Below are 17,727 nucleotides of genomic sequence, written 5' to 3'. Positions count from 1 at the left end.
ACTACACAGGGGGAACTTGTCAACTTGTCAGGGCAGCTGGGACCATAGTCACTATGAAAACAGTTGGTAACATGCTACGCCATGAAGGACTAAGATCTTGCAGAGCCTGCAAGGTCCCCTTGCTCAAGACAGCACATGTACAGACCCGTCTGCAGTTTGCCAGTGCACATCTGAATGACCCAGAGGAGAACTGGAGGAAAGTGTTGTGGTCAGATGAGACCAAAATCGAGCTCTTTGGTATCAAATCAACTTGCCGTGTTTGGAGGAGGAGGAATGCTGCCTACAACCCCAAGAACACCATCCCCACCGTCAAGCATGGAGGGGGACATATTATGCTTTGGCGGGGTTTTTCTGCTAAGGGGGCAGGACGACACCTTCACTGCATTAAAGGGACGATGGATGGGACCATGTATTGTCAAATCCTGGGTGAGCACCTCCTTCCCTCAACCAGGGCATTGAAAATGGGTCAAGGATCTTCCAGTAAAACCTGTAAAAATGGGATGAGGCAAGCTTCCAAGAAGTTCCAACAAAATACAGTTTTGTAAACTCTCTAGCTTCACTGGGCTCTGCGTTCAACAAGGCAGATAACCACATGCTGAAGGTTTTCTTTACTCACCAGAATTGCAGCACACCCCATAGAGCATAGAAAGAGCCTTGCTGGATACCACCAAAGGCCTCTCTATTCCATTGTCTTTTCCTACAGTAATCAGGCAGAAGCCCACAAGCAAGACATGTTTGTCCACAAACTCCTTTTAAAGACATCTAACTTTGCGGCTACATCTTGCGGCAATGAAAAGATCCCTGACTGTAGTGCATAAAATGGAAATTTAAAGACAAACAAATTCTAAGGTGTTTCAGCACTCCTCTGTAGTATGGAGAAACTTCCCCCCAAGCAATCCGAGACTAAACTGAAGCCTTTTTTGGTTTGAGTGTTCATTGAACAGTCTGCACTGTTAAGTTGCTCAGTTGTGACTGCTAGAAACAACACTTGTTTATGAGAGGTTAGAGTGACATTCCTATATAATCACCTGCACTAGAATATTTATTGAAGGATTGTGAAGCCTTGAGGCAAGCAATAACGTAAAGTACATTATTTGCAGCATGCCCCCCCCATCTTATTTTTGTTACAGCTATTTATATCTCAGCTTTCAGGATACAAATCCTTACAAGTAGCACTAAAACACATATTTTTAAAGCCACAATAAACAATATCAACCTATAAAATCCTTTCCACAGGGCTGTTGATGGTAAAATGGTCCTGGGGTCGGAGTGGAGGAGAGTGTTACTGGAGCAGGCTCCTGACGCCTTCTTCACTTGCCTCACCTCCCTTTTTCTTGGAGTATTTCCCAGAGCATTATTGGTGGTGAAGTCATAAGCAGGTGTCCTGCTTGCAAAGAGGCCCTACATCAGGGGTAGGCAACCTAAGGCCCAGAGGCCGGATGCAGCCCAATCGCCTTCTCAGTCCAGCCTGCGGACGGTCTGGGAATCAGCATGTTTTTACATGAGTAGAATGTGTCCTTTTATTTAAAATGTATCTCTGGGTTATTTGTGGGGCATAGGAATTTGTTCATTTTTTTCTTCAAATATAGTCTGGCCCCCCACATGATCTGAGGGACTGTGGACTGGCCCCCTGCTGAAAAAGGTTGCTGATCCCTGCCTTACACACAGGAGCTCACACATAGGGGTTATTTTGCAGTCATGCACAACAGGCAGTTGTTGCAAGAATCAGATGCAGCGACGGAGGCTGGGCTGAAAGCACAGGGCTATATTAATCTGTCACTCGAAACAAGTTAAAATTGTTTGCCTAAACAGGAAAACGGTGTCTGCCAATTTTGCATAAGGAGTTTCTGGTATGAGATATGTGCAAGAGTACTTTGGAGCTTCCTATTGAGTAAGATCTAATGCTCTTCAACCTTAGCACTGACTGTGGCCTTAACTTGGAAGTGTAATGAATTGGCTTGCATAAGTACCTCTGGAGCTGCATTATAGTGAGCCTTTGGTCCATCTTGGCCAATGTTGCTTACTCCAGCAGTGACTCTTCAAGTTCTCAGGCAGGGCTATTTGCTCGGCTCAGGTAAATAGGGTTCCTTTTAACTGGAGATGTTTGTGACTAAGGACCAAACTTGATAGCAGGTTTATTGCATGATTGCATTTAGCATTTCTGCATTTATTTATTTTAAGCAGTAGCCCACAGGGTAAGCTAAGCAGAGTAGAGACCAATGTGGATTTACCTCTCTCCTCCCCCACCCAATGACCCATTCCCAAAATGTTCTGTATGCCCTAGGAGGGAATGTTCCATTGGCACAAATGGAGGTTTCTCCCACCTCACTCCAGCTGAGTTTTATTGGGATAGGGTGATTTTCACTGCCGTTGCAGCATGGAGAAAATACTTATCCCTGTCCATGATTTCAGCTCTGCTAGGAGGTCTCCCCACCACCACCAGGGGGTTAAAAAATTAAATAAATAAAACCACACATATGATATGCTAATTGCAGTCCTGAAATGAAAATTATGTCTAGTTTAGCTCTCAGTCCCAAGCATCTCCCATTAAAGGAATGCTGTGATCCCAGTGCTGATCACACACAAATCCCACGAGGCCATGCTTAAAATTTTAAAACTAGATAAATTCATTACAGTAATGCAGTTAACATTGCAGCTAGCTTGACCTTGAGCCTCAGACAGTCTGCATGTAAATTATATGCTGTTAACCACTGAGGGCCAAAACTAGACCCGATATGTCACTTCATGTTGCATCCTTCTTTCTTTTTAAATTGCTAATGGTAGAGGCAGGGAGCCTGATTTTTACCAGAAGAGGAGGATTAGCTTATTTCTCCCCTACTGCAATCCCAACAAGTTGCCTCCATGGAAGCTTTTCTCCAGGGGCTTATGGCAGGTACAGGTCAGGATCATATTTTGTTTTTTGTTTTAAAAAAAATAGCAGGAGAAAGAAAAGAGTTTAAAACCCTCCACTTGCACCAAGGTCCTAATTAAAAATGTTGCTGTCTAATTGCTGTTTAATTGCTAATAACAATTAAAAAGCCAAAGCTGCAACAACAGTAATAATACTGGCTAATTTGTCCCTGACCCATTGCATTATTTTATCAGTTTCTTCTAAAGCAGAGGAAGGCAGACCTGAGACTTGAGGGATAAACTTAGTGTGTTTTTTCTAGGACCTTGGTAGCCATCATTTGGTATGAAAGAAATACATTTTGGATTAAATAATTCTGAGCCCAAGAATTTGCTTTAGATCCCAAAGGCAAACAGAGCTCGGAGTCCTTCCACACAAGAATCTGTTCCTAGTTACCCCAAGCTTCCCTCATTTCAACAGTAGAATTAAAGCAGATGGAGTCATTTTGTTACTCCTGTTATTAAACATAACTGTACACATTGGGGACCAAAAGCATACACCTGGAGCATGTCAAAAATATTTTTGTTGAAATTAAATGTGGGTTTCCTTCTGGTGTGTGGGTACTTGTACCCTTACCAGTTAAGTTTGCATCCTGTACTGTATATATACAGCCAGCCTCTTTGCATCGGACTCGCATTCTGCTGCACAGGAATAAAATAGAGGCTTTCAGGAACAAGCTGCAACTTCCTTCACCTAACCTTTTAGCCATTCTGCATTTGCTCTCCGACGCATCTCCCATTTTTCCTCTTCTGAAAGCGAGATATTGCTGTGCTTCTTAAGGGGCTCTCTTGGCTTTGATTAGCTTCTATTGAAGTTTTCACGCAGGCTCTGCTCTCCTTGGGCACAGCAGGTAGCCTTTGCCTTCTCTTAAAGTTCTGCTGCTCTGCTCCTCAGCTCCCAAAGTTGGGTTTCACTCCTACCACAAATGCGCACTAACAAACTTGTGGAGTGCTTTCTCTGTTGAACGATGGTAAGGTATCCTGCCAGGGTAGATAATGAAACTAGATGACCTTAATAATAATTTAAATAACAATTTTATTATTTATATCCTCAACAGTAAAGTAATGACAACACTCAACAGTAAAGTAATGACATAGTTGTAGGCAGTGCTCATTTTTCTCGAAAAAGAAGTGCCAGAACTGAGTTCTGGCTGGAAAAAAGCCCTGGTTGTGGAGCACGAGGTGCCTTGTATTCCAGTGTTTATTCACAACCTATATCTCTGTATAAGGTACAGCAATACACCGACCATTTACAAGGGTGAGGAAAATGTCTGGCTGAGTCTGGGAAATGGAGAATTAGGAAAGCACAGGGTTTAAGAAACACAACCCAATTATTCACTGAAAGGGAATTTGTTGCCCTACCTGTTCCAGTAATGCAGGCTTGTGTGATCAGCAACAAAGTTTTTGATCTAACAGAAGTTTATGAGCACTGAAAAGAAGTTAAAGGATTTTAAGATTTGCCCCATTGGGCATAATGGTTTTCCTATTTGGCAACTGGAGGGGACTTATCTTTCACAAATACTTCTCTCCCTGCTCCTCTGGATTTATTGGATGCACTCTTGTATGCATAATTGTGGGTGCTCAGCACAAAATTATAACCGATGATGGTGTTCCAGCTTATTGGAGCACAACTGCTTAAATTTTGTTGGTTTTGGTTTCTGCATTTTTATCCTGCCTTTCAAACATGCTCCCCGGTCAGCTTACAAGGTTTCAGAATAAAATACATAATGAAAATCTACAACCACAAACAAACAACAATTCATGGTAGTCCTAATGAAACAGTAAACATACTCAGACAACTAAAACTGGAATTAGGCCTGCCCCAGTAGCCCCACTGGGACCCTCAGGGTAGTTTTCAGAAGAAGAATAAAGTCACAAGCCATTTTTAATGATGCTGCGCTAGAATAACCTGCAAACAAAATGAGTTTACTTCAAGGAACTAAACCCTGGTACATACTGTTCGCTGTGTGTGCACACAAGAGAGTGTGGGATGGCCACACAACCTTTTAGTCAAACCCACCCTTGACATGTGACACTTTTTTCCTGAAGTGGAAAGTCACAAATGTTTTTATCTTTTTGTTTGTCCTTTTATGCCCCTTTCCCAACGCTCCAGTATCCTTTTGAGATAACGTGACTAGAACTGGAAGTTAGGTAGAAGTGGAAATTTCTAGTCTTCTCCCCTTGGATCCCTGGAAGACGGGGAGAGGAGTATGCATGAGCCAGAGACTTGCCTCTGCTTGTTCTGGATCCTTCAAACCACAGTTGGAAGAATCCGCTGAACTGAACCTTTGTCTTTTCTGATCTTTATCTGTGTGCTTCATAGGTACCAGGTGTTGTAGCAACAATTTGTTCTAATAGTAGAGGGTCTTCTTCCTTACCAGAATATGCTGTTCAGACCCGTGAGCGTAATTCATGAAGGTCTTGCCTGTAAAGCTAAAGAGGAAAGAAACTGTGTGCTGTTTAAATTATTTCTTTTTAAAAAAAAAGAAAAATAACAAAAGGTTTTATGGTAGAGGCTTCAGTGGCTTGTTTTCAGTAGTTTATTGCTTGCTACCCACTATTCTTCTTGGTCTGCTTTCGGAAAGCTACAGGCAACAAAGGCAAGGGCTTGGGTGTTTCCTCAATCTGCAGTGTTAATGACCTGATATATGCCATGGAAAGGGCACAAGCACCCCCTTATTATTTATGAGGGAACTCATGCAGGCAAAAAACAACAGAATGGGTTTTCACAGAAGTATTCCATTGTGCACAATGGGGCTCATTTCCTAGAATGGAACATTAGGATTGGAGTTCACCCCTAAATTGGAGCACATTTTGGGTTGCTCGTACTCCATAAATATTTAGGATTGAATGCAATGAAATAATTTCACAAGCAGAACATTGGTGTCACAGTGGGTGGCTGCACGAAGATGTTGACCCTGTGCATGGAAGGAATAAGGAGAATTCCATTCTAAGGCTCATTATGGAAGGAATGGAAAATAAAACTACCAATATAATAATTGGTCACACTTGGAATACTGGTGTATAGTTTTGGTCACCACACCTCAAAAAGGATATTTGTATAGTTGGAAAAGTTCAGGAAAGTGCATCAAAAATGATCAAGGGGATGGAGCAACTCGCCTATGAAGAAAGATTGCAGCATTTGGAACATTTTAGTTTGGAGAAAAGATGAGCGGTGACATGATAGAAGTTTATAAAATCATGCAGCACATGAAGAAAGTGGATAGAGACCAGCTTTCCTCCCTCATAGCACTGGAACTTGTGGACAGTGAAAGAAACCGAATGTTGGAGGATTCAGGGCAGATAAAAGGAAGTCCTTATCCATAGTTAAACGATGGAACTCCCTGCTATAGGAGGCAGTGATGGCCACCAACCTGAATGGCTTTAAAATAGGATTAGGCAAATTTGTGGAGAAGAGGGCTATCAATGGCTACTAGCCAGGATGGCTGCACTCTGCCTCCACAGTCTGAATCAGCAATGCGTCTCAATACCAGTTTCTAGAAACCACAGGCAGAAAGAGTGCTCTTGTGCTTGAATCTTGCTTTCAGGTTTCCCACATGCATCTGGTGCCACTGTGAGAACAGAATACTGGACTAATGGGCCATTGGCCTGATCCAGCAGGCTCTTCTTGTGTTCTTTTCAGCAACCCTTGTGTGACCATTTCAGATGCGCCATGGTGTTTGCAACATTCAAATTCCCTGACATTGTACTGTGATCCTGGCTGGGTCAAGAGCTTGGATTGCACAAAGTACTGTAGATCTGTCCCCATACGGAAGAATGGATGCTTCTCTCTCTCAGCCCCCAGGATGAAACACTTGCAGACACGAGAATAGACGTGCGTGCTTTAGACAGTGCAACAGCACATGCAGTGCCTCCCAAGTGATTCCTTCCACAGTATGTCAAGGCGGAGATGTACTGAAGATGCTGGGAGGGAAATTCTGCATCTTCCACCCGCCAGAGTGCATGTCGGTTGAGTCACTGGCAGTTGCTGTTCCATATTTTCCCTGCAGAAAGGAGCAGACAGAAGATGCCGTCACTGCTGTTTGCTTCTGTTCCCAGCATTGAATGTGTGTTGATGAAAAGGTTCCGCCTGCTCCCAAAGAGCTGCTTTGTGGCCACTTGCAATGATATGTTCTGAGGCTTGCTTTTGGTATAACTTGCATTGGAGGGGGGGGGCTTGAAATATTTTTGTTTACTAGGGCCAAGCCCAAAATTTTCTAGAACAGGAAACCTGGAGCCATAGACATCTCTTGAACGCAGTTTAGCAGGGAGCACAATGACTGGAATTATTTCAGAGCCACTTCTGAGCAGTTACTGGAGCTTGGAGAAATGGCAGTTGGCAGAAAATAAATAAAGCTGGGTGTGTGGCTTGGAAAATTAATAGGGCTGCACTTGGAGTTTTCAGTCCATTCTTGCTAAGCACTGTGGAAGTAACAAAAACATGAAGTCTCCACTTGATTTGCCCCTGTGTAGTTCATATCCCACAGGTTAAGTGAAGTATCATCGGAGTAGAAGAGTGTCCGCAGACTCCTGAAAACAAAGGAGTTAAAAGCTGTTGCATTAGTTGGTGTCTGGTTTTGGCAGCAGAGATGGGCTACAGGGGCTGGGTGGTGGGGTGTTGGAAGTAATGTCTGGCCAAGTCTGGCAGAAGAGATGCAGAAATAGAAATATTTCATGCAGATGGAGGGGGGGGGAAGAAGCATTTGTGATTCCTCACAAAAAGTCAAAAGGGAATGAAAATACAGTTTTTGTTAAACATGTAGCCTTAGTGCAGCCTGGGCAGTCTGTGGCTGATGTGAGCTGCAGTCCAAAACATGGAGGGCACCAGGCTAGTGAAGGCTGCCCCCCCAAAGAACTGGCAAGTTACCAGCTATTAAGAGGCTGTGTTCCTTTAATCATTCAAAAGGGAACAACGCATGTGAGAAAACTGCATGTGATGAATAACAATTGCAGAACACAATCTAAGCTAAAGTACCAATAATGTTAGGCATGTTGGCGTAGTCCTGTTGCTTTTCAGGGTGGCTTAAAATGCTCTACTGTCATAATCACACTTTTCTTCAAGCATATTCTGTGCACAACTAAGGGGCTTGATGCTGGAAGAAGGGTTGGTTGGTGTTATGGTTGCGGCATTCTGGAAAAACCATGTCACTCCGTTTCTCATATTGTTGGCAGGGAACCTGTTGCTTATGCACTCTACCTCTTTCATAATCCTCTTGCAATCAGAGTCTGCCAAGTCAGGTACCTTTTTGCATGAAAGGGAGCTTGGTATATATGCAGTAAAATTGGGGGTGGGGTGGGGTGGGATTGAATGTTGCCACCCTTACAAAAAAGACATATTCTAATTTTCCTCCACATTGAGGTCAAGGGTGGTGCTTCCGTTGGCAATATTCCTTGAATTTGTAATCCACAAATCATGCATCAACACACAAGGTTGTCTGTTTAGTTTCTGGTGGGAAAAAAGGAATAGGTTTTGTCAGTCTGCTCTAATTTCGGCCCTGAGGTTGAGTAGCCATGGTTTGTTGGTAGCAAGAAAAGATAAAAAAAGTGTTCCAGCTCCTTAGGAACTGACAGGCCTATTGTGACATGAGCTTCAGGGCAGCAGCAGACTCTTTCAGATGTTTTTTTAAAAGAATTAAGATCATTCATAGCTTTGAAGTTGGCACTGATTGGATTTTAGAACATTTTAAATCAGCAGTGGAATTCTGTGTCTCGGTAGCATGTGTTAGGGGATTCCATGGAATAATATATCCTAGAATGAATGCAGTGTCTCATGGATATTGTGCAGATTGCATGGAGGAAAGAGTTTTCAATCTTTTTTTTTTCTTTTTCTTTTTTGAAGAGAACTTTAGAGCAATAAGAAAAGCACCTACCGGTAAACAAGCCTCTAACAAAGGGATAGGAAGTGAAAATTCTGTCACAAGATTCTCACAAGATCCAGTGCTCTCCGTTTCTGTGGGTTCTACATAGAAGAGCTTCTCGGTGGATTGTGCCCAGTCAAAACCTATTTATATCCACAAGCATTTTATAATTTTAAGATGGAATTAGTCTGCGTTGATTCTTTTATCTTTCTCCATGTGTTTGGTGAATATGCTTTGTTGTTTTTGGTATGTTGTAATTTTCATAGGTATAAATGAAGAGCAGGTAAAATAATAATAGTAATTAGTTACTAAATCATCAGCTCCTTGACATAACAGCAATGTCAGTCCGTTGGGGCCAACTCTATGTTAAGCGTTGACATCTTCTAGGAATCAAAGTGAATCAACCAAAATATTTTGTACAGGCTGTTTACCACCTTTCACAGCTTAATGAGTTTCGGACATGACCAGCCTGGAGTGTATTTTATCTAGTGACCTTGAGATGTAACTGCCCCCACTCCCGGTATTCTGTTTGCAGCCTCCTGGATGATCCATCATAGAAGTCTGCAGGCCAACATTTTTAAAAGATAGCAACCTTAATTCAAAGTGAACTTAAAGTATCTGGACTCTAACCTCTTGAATATAAATCAAGTATGCTTTTCCTGCCTCACCAAACACAAAAACCAATATGTTGTCCCAGCTCTGATTTAGAGGGTAGATAACATTAATGACGTGATATCTTCTCTTCTCCAAACATAGCTGATGGTTTTCCTTTTCTTCCAACAGGATCCAACAGCAGCCTCTATATCTGACAGAGACTGTGACACGAGAGAGGGAGAAACTGTAGCTATGAATTACAAACCATCCCCCCTACAAGTGAAACTAGGTAGGTTTTATGCATCTGGACATATGTTGAAGGAGCTCTGTGGTTTGGGTACTTGGCTATGACAGTTGCACATACAGTGTTACCTTGGTTCTCAAACTTATTCCATTCCGGAAGTCTGTTCCAAAACCAAGGCATGCTTTCCCATAGAAAGTAATGCAAAACAGATTAATCCATTCCAGACTTTTAAAAAACAACCCCTAAAAACAGCAATTTGACATGAATTTTACTATCTAACGATACCATTGAGCCATAAAATGAAAGCGATAAACAATGTACTGCAGGCACACAATCATTAGCTGAACTGGGTTCCACACAGTCACAAAAACAAAAAAAGAGCCACAAAAACGCAAAATAAATAGCAAAAACAGCATAATGCTCAAAACGGAAGTGCGGCACTCAAATCAGAAGCGTAAGACTCAAAATGGAGCACATTCGGCTTCCAAAAAAAGTTCACAAACTGGAACACTTCCTTCCGGGTTTGCAGTGTTTGGGTTCCAATTTGTTTGAGTACCAAGGCGTTGGAGAACCAAGTTACCACTGTACTTAATTTCCTAGAACTTGTCTCCATTTTGTTTTCTTATTCTCTCTCTGCCTCTCAGGGCAAATGTACACTGGCAACATACACTTGTTTCGCCATCATCTCTTTTCTTTAAAGAAGGTTTGAAACTGCATGTGAGAGTTTGGGGGGGGGGGGTAAAGAACAGAACACTTGTTACTCACACGAAGCTGCAATTCTCAGGTTTTGGGCTAGAGGAATCTATGACAATTCATCTTTGTATGGAGCGGGTATGATTTAATGGTGTACACATAGAGCACTCTTTCTCCTCCCCCATAAGAACCTGGTTGTACCAAAGACCTAGTCCAGTATCCTTCCCCCCCCCCCCCACACACACAGATTAGAAACCAGCAAGCAGGACAGGGGGACTGCTGATCCTCAGCAACTGGTATTCAAAGAGGTAATGCCTTTGATCCTGAAGGTGGAATCCAGCCATCATGCCCAGTAGCCATTGAAAGACACATTCTCCATGAATCTATCTAGTCCCCTTTTCAAACCGTTCATATTTGCCATCTCCTCATTTCATGGTGAAGTCCATAAAACTATATACCATGAGAAGAAGTACTATCTTTTGTCTGACTGACTGACTGACCATTCAGCTTCATTGAATGACCCCAGGTTCCAGTATCATAGGAGTGGAAGTTGTGTCACTGATAGGAGCCACCAAAGGTTTTACCATTTTTATTAATTTATTTCATAATATTTTTTTGCACCTTTTGATTGTAAAAAACAAACAAACAAAACCTCAATGCAGTTTACCGAAAAATAAAACACTTAAATTGATTAGAATTCACAGCCATACTATAAAGCACCCAAAAATTGAAATACTAAAACAGATTAAAATTGCCTCAACTTTCTAAGCATCTGGGTAGGCTCATCAAAACAAGAATGTTTTAAGCGGGTGCCAAAAAATACAGTTAAGGCGCTTGCTTGATCTCAATAAGCAAGGAGTTCCAAAGTGCAGCTGCTGCCACCCTAAGCGATAGAGTTCTTACAAATGCAAGCATGACCTACTATTGGAAATTGATGTACTATGCAAAAGGCATATAAATAGATATGGCGGAAAATGTTTGTCTCCAGTTGCTGTGGGTCACTGATAATATTGCAACCTTTAAGACACCTTTTTGTTTGGATGCCTTCTTCTAAAACTGGCAGTGTTGCTTGCTATCCATATCAGTAGGATTTTCCCTGTTGCCCCTTCCCGGCTTCTGTTTGGCCATCCCCCTGCCCCCATTTATTTCTACTGCTATTCTGCTCTTATGCAGGTCTGCCAATGGCCTCCCTCCCCGCTTAGGGACTGATAATTTTATGTTGTCTGTTTGCTTTGGCATTTGTACGTATTTTGGGTGACAGGTCATTTTTAAGGATAGGCACCTTGTCATTTGTTCGGAAAGTTATATGGCAAATGGTAAATGACATAGCCTTGGGAGTTAGAGGCAAGAGGGCTCATCTGAACAGATGCAAGGCATGAAATTTATAATGGCAAGCCAACGAAAACATGTCAGAGCTGGGAGGGGGACAAAAGGTATCAAAATCATTCTATAATAACAAAACGTCTTTGAAAGTCCATTTTGTAGAGCAGCAGACTTGGGGGCGGGGAGCAATTCCCAGAACTGCACAAACTGTTTTTAATGAAGCTTATGCAATTTTAAGTAGACCTTCTGGTTTCTAATGAATCTATTGACTCCTTGTCGCCTCTACTGAATACCGTGTGCTTAACTTGTAAAATGCTTATTAGAAGATCTAGTCCTAGAACGGAAAGGGAAAGCAGGTGAGATTCTTCAGATGTTCTACCAACCCACTATTCTTAATACTTTGCATTTACATTGCACATTAATTTACATGCATTATCTCAGTAATCATTAGACGGGGAGTAGGGAACCTCCAGATGTTGTCGGACTGCAGCTGCTATCAGCCCCGGCCAGCATGGCCAGAGGTTGAGTTGTCGCCCAGCAGCTTCTGGAAAGCCACAGGTGCCTCATTCCTGCCTCAGCAGAATCCTGTAAGGTTTAGCATTATTTGTATGTTGCAACTCTGGGATTGAGGCAGAAAGTGTGATTTTCCTAAGGCTACCACATGAGTTTGATAGGAACTGAGGGTTCCAGGTTGGCAGCTCCGTCTCCTATAGCATTTAGATTTTTCTCCCACCTCCCTGTGTGGAGCATGACTTTCACTCCACAGTAGTATGGGAAATCCAGGGTTTAATGCAAGATCAAGTAATGCCACTATGCCCCCCCCCCCAGGTTTGAACTAAACAACGCCATGAATTTTTGTTATATCTTGCAGGATGAGGTGAGTCACCCCAACTAAGTATGAGGCCTCCAGTGCTGAATTGCTACAAGCTTGTCTTGTGCTAATATTGGAACACTAAAGTATTATGCATTAGGGGCTGCCAGTTGTAAACCAGAATTCCTTCTCTTGGCTCTGTTATCTGCACTACTGCTACTTTAAAAGTGCTTTGATTGTCTACATAGTGTGGGTAAAGCACCTATTTTGGTGGTGATGGTTATATCAGAACATGAGCTGGAAAGCTGCAACTAAATGTATATGTACATTGCAAGAAATTAATACTACTAAAGCCCTGGCCTGTTCGCTGTGTCCTTCATTTCCACGTGTCATCAGGAGCTGTATTAACATGTGAAAACCTTAAAGCCATACAGTCTAGAAACATATTTGTTTCAAAATGAAAGCCAAGGTTCACACATTTCAAGCAGATAATTGTGCACTGAGATGTCCGGTTCAGAATTGTGTAGGCACATAATTCCTCCTCCCTCCCATGAAGTGGTTGTGTTAACTCCAGGCTTCAGTGACCTCAGGTTAATGGATTGCCTCTCCTTTTCAGAGGCTGTCTTTGCGGATGTCAAAGGAGTGATATGTTTGGGGAAGTAGAAAGGAGGCAGCAGAGACTGACTTGTATGTGTCATGTGATGGCCTTGTCTATTGAATGGTATTGATCCATCAGGGGTACTAAATTGCTCTGCTGACTGGAAGAGGAAATAAGGGAAGGAAATACTAATCATTGTCCATTCAGAAGGTGACACAGTTCCAGCATTCAAGATAATGGCCTCATGTTCATGTCTTGACAGTTTGAAATCTTGATTGATGCACCCCTGACTTGGGAAAGGGAACGTTCATCCTCCTCCCTGCATCTCCCAGTGTCCCAGACCAAATGCTATTTTTCCTCAAGCATACCTATGCGTTTGGCCATTATGGGAAATAGAATAAACATAACTGTATCAAAGAGCAGGTATTTCCAGCATCGCTATGAACCCGCCGACCCCCCCCCAAAAAAAACTTATGAAATGCTAATAACATAAGAAAGACCTCTGGATTGGCCCAGTGGCCCATCTAGTCCAGCATCCTGTGCTCACAGTGGCCAGCCAGGTGCCTATGGGAAGCTAGCAAGCAGGACTTCATTACAACAATTCCCAGCAACTGGCATTTAGACATGGAGGCAGAGCATAGCCATCGTGGCTACTAGGCATTGAAAGTCTTTTACTCCGTAAATTTTGTCTAATCCCTTTTCAGAGTAAAGTTCAGAAATGGATTTGATAGCATAAGAAACATGTCATGGTCCATCTGGTAACAATAATGTGAGACATCAGGAAAATCAGCCTGCTTGTTTGAAGACTAGGCAACCACTGTAACACCAAACTTTAAAAATGGCACTGGGAAATTGCAGGCCTCTCTGCATGGTATCTGCGCTCAGTGAACTGCGCTCTCACAGTGGTGAGAAGTGAACAATTACACACACACACACACACACACACACACACACACACACACACTTGCATCCCCTTTGGGATTGCTGCATTCTGCTTATGAATCATCTGGAGTTAGATTGGGCAGTAAAGTAGGAACGTTTTTGGTGACATGAATTATTAAGTATGCCAAAGCCTTGAAAAGACACTGAAAGAAGGGGCAAAATACATTGGGACATACAGTTTCTGGGTATGCTGTGGACTTATTCAGAATTTTTATGAAATTCAGTTTTCCAGGGTTAGCATCCGGTCCCCCATAAGGCATGGCGAGGCAGCTGCCTCAGGCAGTGGCATGTTGGGGGACAGAGCTATGTGCCCTTTGCAACCTCTACTTCACATTAATGCACAACGTATGGAATTTGCTGCCATGTGATCAGCATCACTGCCTTCGATAGCTTTCAGAAGGAATCAGACATATTTGTGGAGAATAGGCAATATTCTCTGCAGCTATTAGTCACAAGAGCTCAATGGAACGTTTTAGAGTTTGTATAAGTGGAACCTGCAACACAGTACTGCTGTGTAGAGTGCTGGTGTTCAGAACTCAGCCGTTCCATCCCAGCCCACTCTCCCCCTCCCATCTCTGACCCAGTTTTCAGCCCTCCCTGCCCCCCCACCCAGCAGTGGGTCAGCATTTCATAGCACTGAGTGTGCTCAATCCTTGTTAGGCTGTTTTGGTTTCTGCTTTTCTTTTTCTAAATAAATGACTGGAAAAATCAATGCTCTTTGTGTGGTATCTCTTGTTGATTTCTTGAGTACTGAAATGTCCCTAGCATCTTCCGTAATGGGGCAATTAATGCTGATTTGCTATTTTTGGGATCAGGCTTTCTGGGCGGACTCTTCTAATCAAAAGGATGCTATAATTTACCTGCTTGGCTTCTAGCCCCTATCTCTAAAGCTGCAGCTCTCCTTTTCCTCAGATTTAAACAGGGACAATTCTCTTCCCTTGAGGGACTCTAATTCCCCTTTAATCCTTTCTCTTCCTTTACGGCAGAGAATAAGTATTTGTAGAAGCCAGAATGCTACCCCATCAACGAAAAGTGCTATCTCTCGTGGGTGGACCAGACATGAAAGGAACAAATTCAGGGTTCCCTATGTTGCTTAGAGCTTTATACTGTGTACATTCTTAGATGAGAAGTTGGGGGTTTGTGACCCTCCTGGTGTTGCTAGACTGCAACGTCCAGCATCCCTTACTGTTAGTTATGCTTGCTGGGCTGATGGGAGCTGAATTTCCACAATATTTGGAGGCCCTAACTTATGGCTTCTCTGCTCCAGTTCATAGAAGCAACCTGCTTGCTTTCTCCTCAAAAAAGCCCGTGCTATCCCTGGAAGCAGTTCCCACAGCCCTGAGTAGTGAAGCAGAAATCCAATTTTAGCATCTTTTGTCCTGTTTCTTACTTTATTACCTCCATAGGCTTGTTCAGACATCAATCATGCTTGCATACAAGATGCTGAAAGCACTTACCTGTGGCAGTGCTCCATGTGCAATAGGAAATTATGGAAAACCTGAAATTTATTTATTTATTTATTTATTGAATTTATATGCTGCCCTATACCTGGAGGTCCCTGTGGGTTGTTGTTTTTTATTTTTAAATCCAACGTACCTGGCACAATTGCTTAAGTTTCCCAAGGCTCGGGAACTTGTCCCTTGTTACCGGTATATGAAGCCTCTGACATGCTCCTACTGGCCGCCTCCGCACATCATGATAATGTGCTTCTCCCTTACTGGGCAGGTCCCTGCACTGAACCTGGACCATGGTTTGCTTTTGTTCCAAACAAACCACAAGGAGTAAGCCCAGAAGTAAACAAAGAACAAAGACCGTATGTGGACCCAGATGGCATGTCATAATATGGCTTGTTTGAGCTACACAGGAGCCACACAGACTGGGGGAGCTGTGCAGGGACCCAAGTGGCACATTTCCAGTTGTATCATGGTTTTTGTGGTGAATGAACCAGGCCACTGAAAGAACCTGTGTTTAATTGTACTGTCAGAAAGACACAGGAACATTCTGTCCTACTTGGAGCTCCTCTTCTCCCCACCTCCAATCCAACAGTCAATTTCCTTGGTATCTCCTTGCCTTCATGACAAGGGTAACCACCCACAGCTACCAAATATTCCCAAGCAAGGCAACAAAGCCAATGTTGTTGCCTCCATTGCATCCTCATTATGCAACGTGGCTTGACAAAAGCTCCAAGGGCCAGATAGGGATTCCTGGAGGGCCACATTGGGCCCTTGTGCTTAAGGTCACCAGAATGCTCCCCGGTTGCTTTAATTTATATTCCGCAGTGAATTGTTCACAGAGTGACTCACAGGAAATCTCAAAATACAGCAGCTTAAGCAAGATGTCTGTGTGAGCGGGCGTGAGCTCATACTAAAACCCAGGCACCTGTGAGCTTGCGCTTTGTGCTGTTGTCTTTTGTTCATGCACTCTGGTGTGTAGTCCAGCCTTCATGTGACGTAGTTTAGGCCTCTTAATTCTCCTGCATCTCCTGCATCTCCATTTATTTATGTTTTTAGACAGCAAATCCTTCCTGACCCAAGGGAGGTGGTGGGAGAGGCTGGCATTCTGAGGCCTCCGCTCTTGTGGACCTACAAGCGCCATCATCATAGTGTTCAAACGCCACTCCTTGTGTGGGAAAGTGTTGCAGTATGCCATGCGCACTTTGCCTGGGTGATAAATGTTCCTTTTCCTGCCCAGAGCATTGTCACAGATAACTGCTCCTGTGGAGTTGCATTGTGGGGCTGGTAATGGTGTTCTCCCTTCCTTATGACATTGGCGCTATGCTTCAGTCTGGGTTTTTTCTATTGCGTTTGTCACTTTAATGGAAACATAGTCATCTTGAACGTTCCTTAATGGAAAGGAGAGGGTGCCACACAGGTGTATTAATAATAAATGATCGGAAGGAATACTGCAAGCTTATCTTGCTCACTTTTCCAATAGTCCTGGGAGGGCTTGCTCCTGCTATCCTACTGTTTGCAGCAGTTGGGCCATGAGCATTGTCGTTTTGTAGGAGCAAGTTTCAGGTGACCCTAATCAGCTCCCACTGACAAATCCATGAAGCCCATGGTCAGGGTCAGACCAAAGGTCCATTGCACAGTATTTTCTGTACTGATTAACAGTGGCTTTCCAGGGTTTCAGGCAGTGTTCTTTTCTAGCCCTCCCTGCTGGAGGTTGAAATTCAGACCTTTTGCATTCAGTATGTATGCCCTGTCGCTGTGCTGCAGCCTCTTCCAACTCATTTGGAACCTCCCTGAACAGCCTGACATGCCCCTTCCTGTCTTCTCTTTTTCTCCATCTTCCCTCTTACATTCTCAGTGCTGCTGGCTAATCAGTTCTGCTATCCTAGTTGTGAGCGACATGGCTGTAATGGCTATGTACCAACACCACCGTCAGAGGCAGCATCATAGCTGCCAAGTACCCCGTATTCCCTGGGAAACCCCCGTTTTTCCTTACCATTTCCCGGCTGTCTCCCGTTTGAGCTCCTCTCCCGTAAATCTCCCTTAAATCCGCTGCTGCCGGCAGCCATTTTTCTGGTGCCGGTTTGCCCATCTATGGGCACCAGAAAATGGCCGCCGCTGGCGCCGGAAATAGCTTCTGCGCATGCCCGGCGGCCATCTTGGAGGTGGCCGCATGGCCACCCCTAAGATAGCCGCCATGCGGCCACCCCCAAGATGGCCGCCGGACAACTTCCGGTGCAACTTCCGGTGCTGCTGCTGCTGATGATGATCCCATATTTTTCTGCAGGAGACTTGGCAGGTATGGG

The 17,727-nt window shown here is 43.5% G+C and overlaps 1 protein-coding gene across 2 annotated transcripts in view; it reads left to right on the top strand.

Annotated features, from left to right (window-relative positions):
* FAM219A (family with sequence similarity 219 member A) overlaps window positions 1-17,727 on the top strand; it is a 64,360-nt gene that overhangs the window by 19,462 nt on the left and 27,171 nt on the right. For both annotated transcript variants that reach the window (XM_035100521.2, XM_035100520.2), the window contains exon 2: window positions 9,549-9,648. In XM_035100521.2, coding sequence (XP_034956412.1) covers window positions 9,549-9,648 — 100 coding nt within the window. The remainder of the gene's footprint in view (window positions 1-9,548; window positions 9,649-17,727) is intronic.

The sequence above is a fragment of the Zootoca vivipara genome, chromosome 11, assembly GCF_963506605.1.
Source record: "Zootoca vivipara chromosome 11, rZooViv1.1, whole genome shotgun sequence".
NCBI lineage: Eukaryota > Metazoa > Chordata > Lepidosauria > Squamata > Lacertidae > Zootoca > Zootoca vivipara.
Note: the sequence above shows the minus strand (reverse complement) of the source record. Positions and strands in the feature narration are given on the sequence as shown.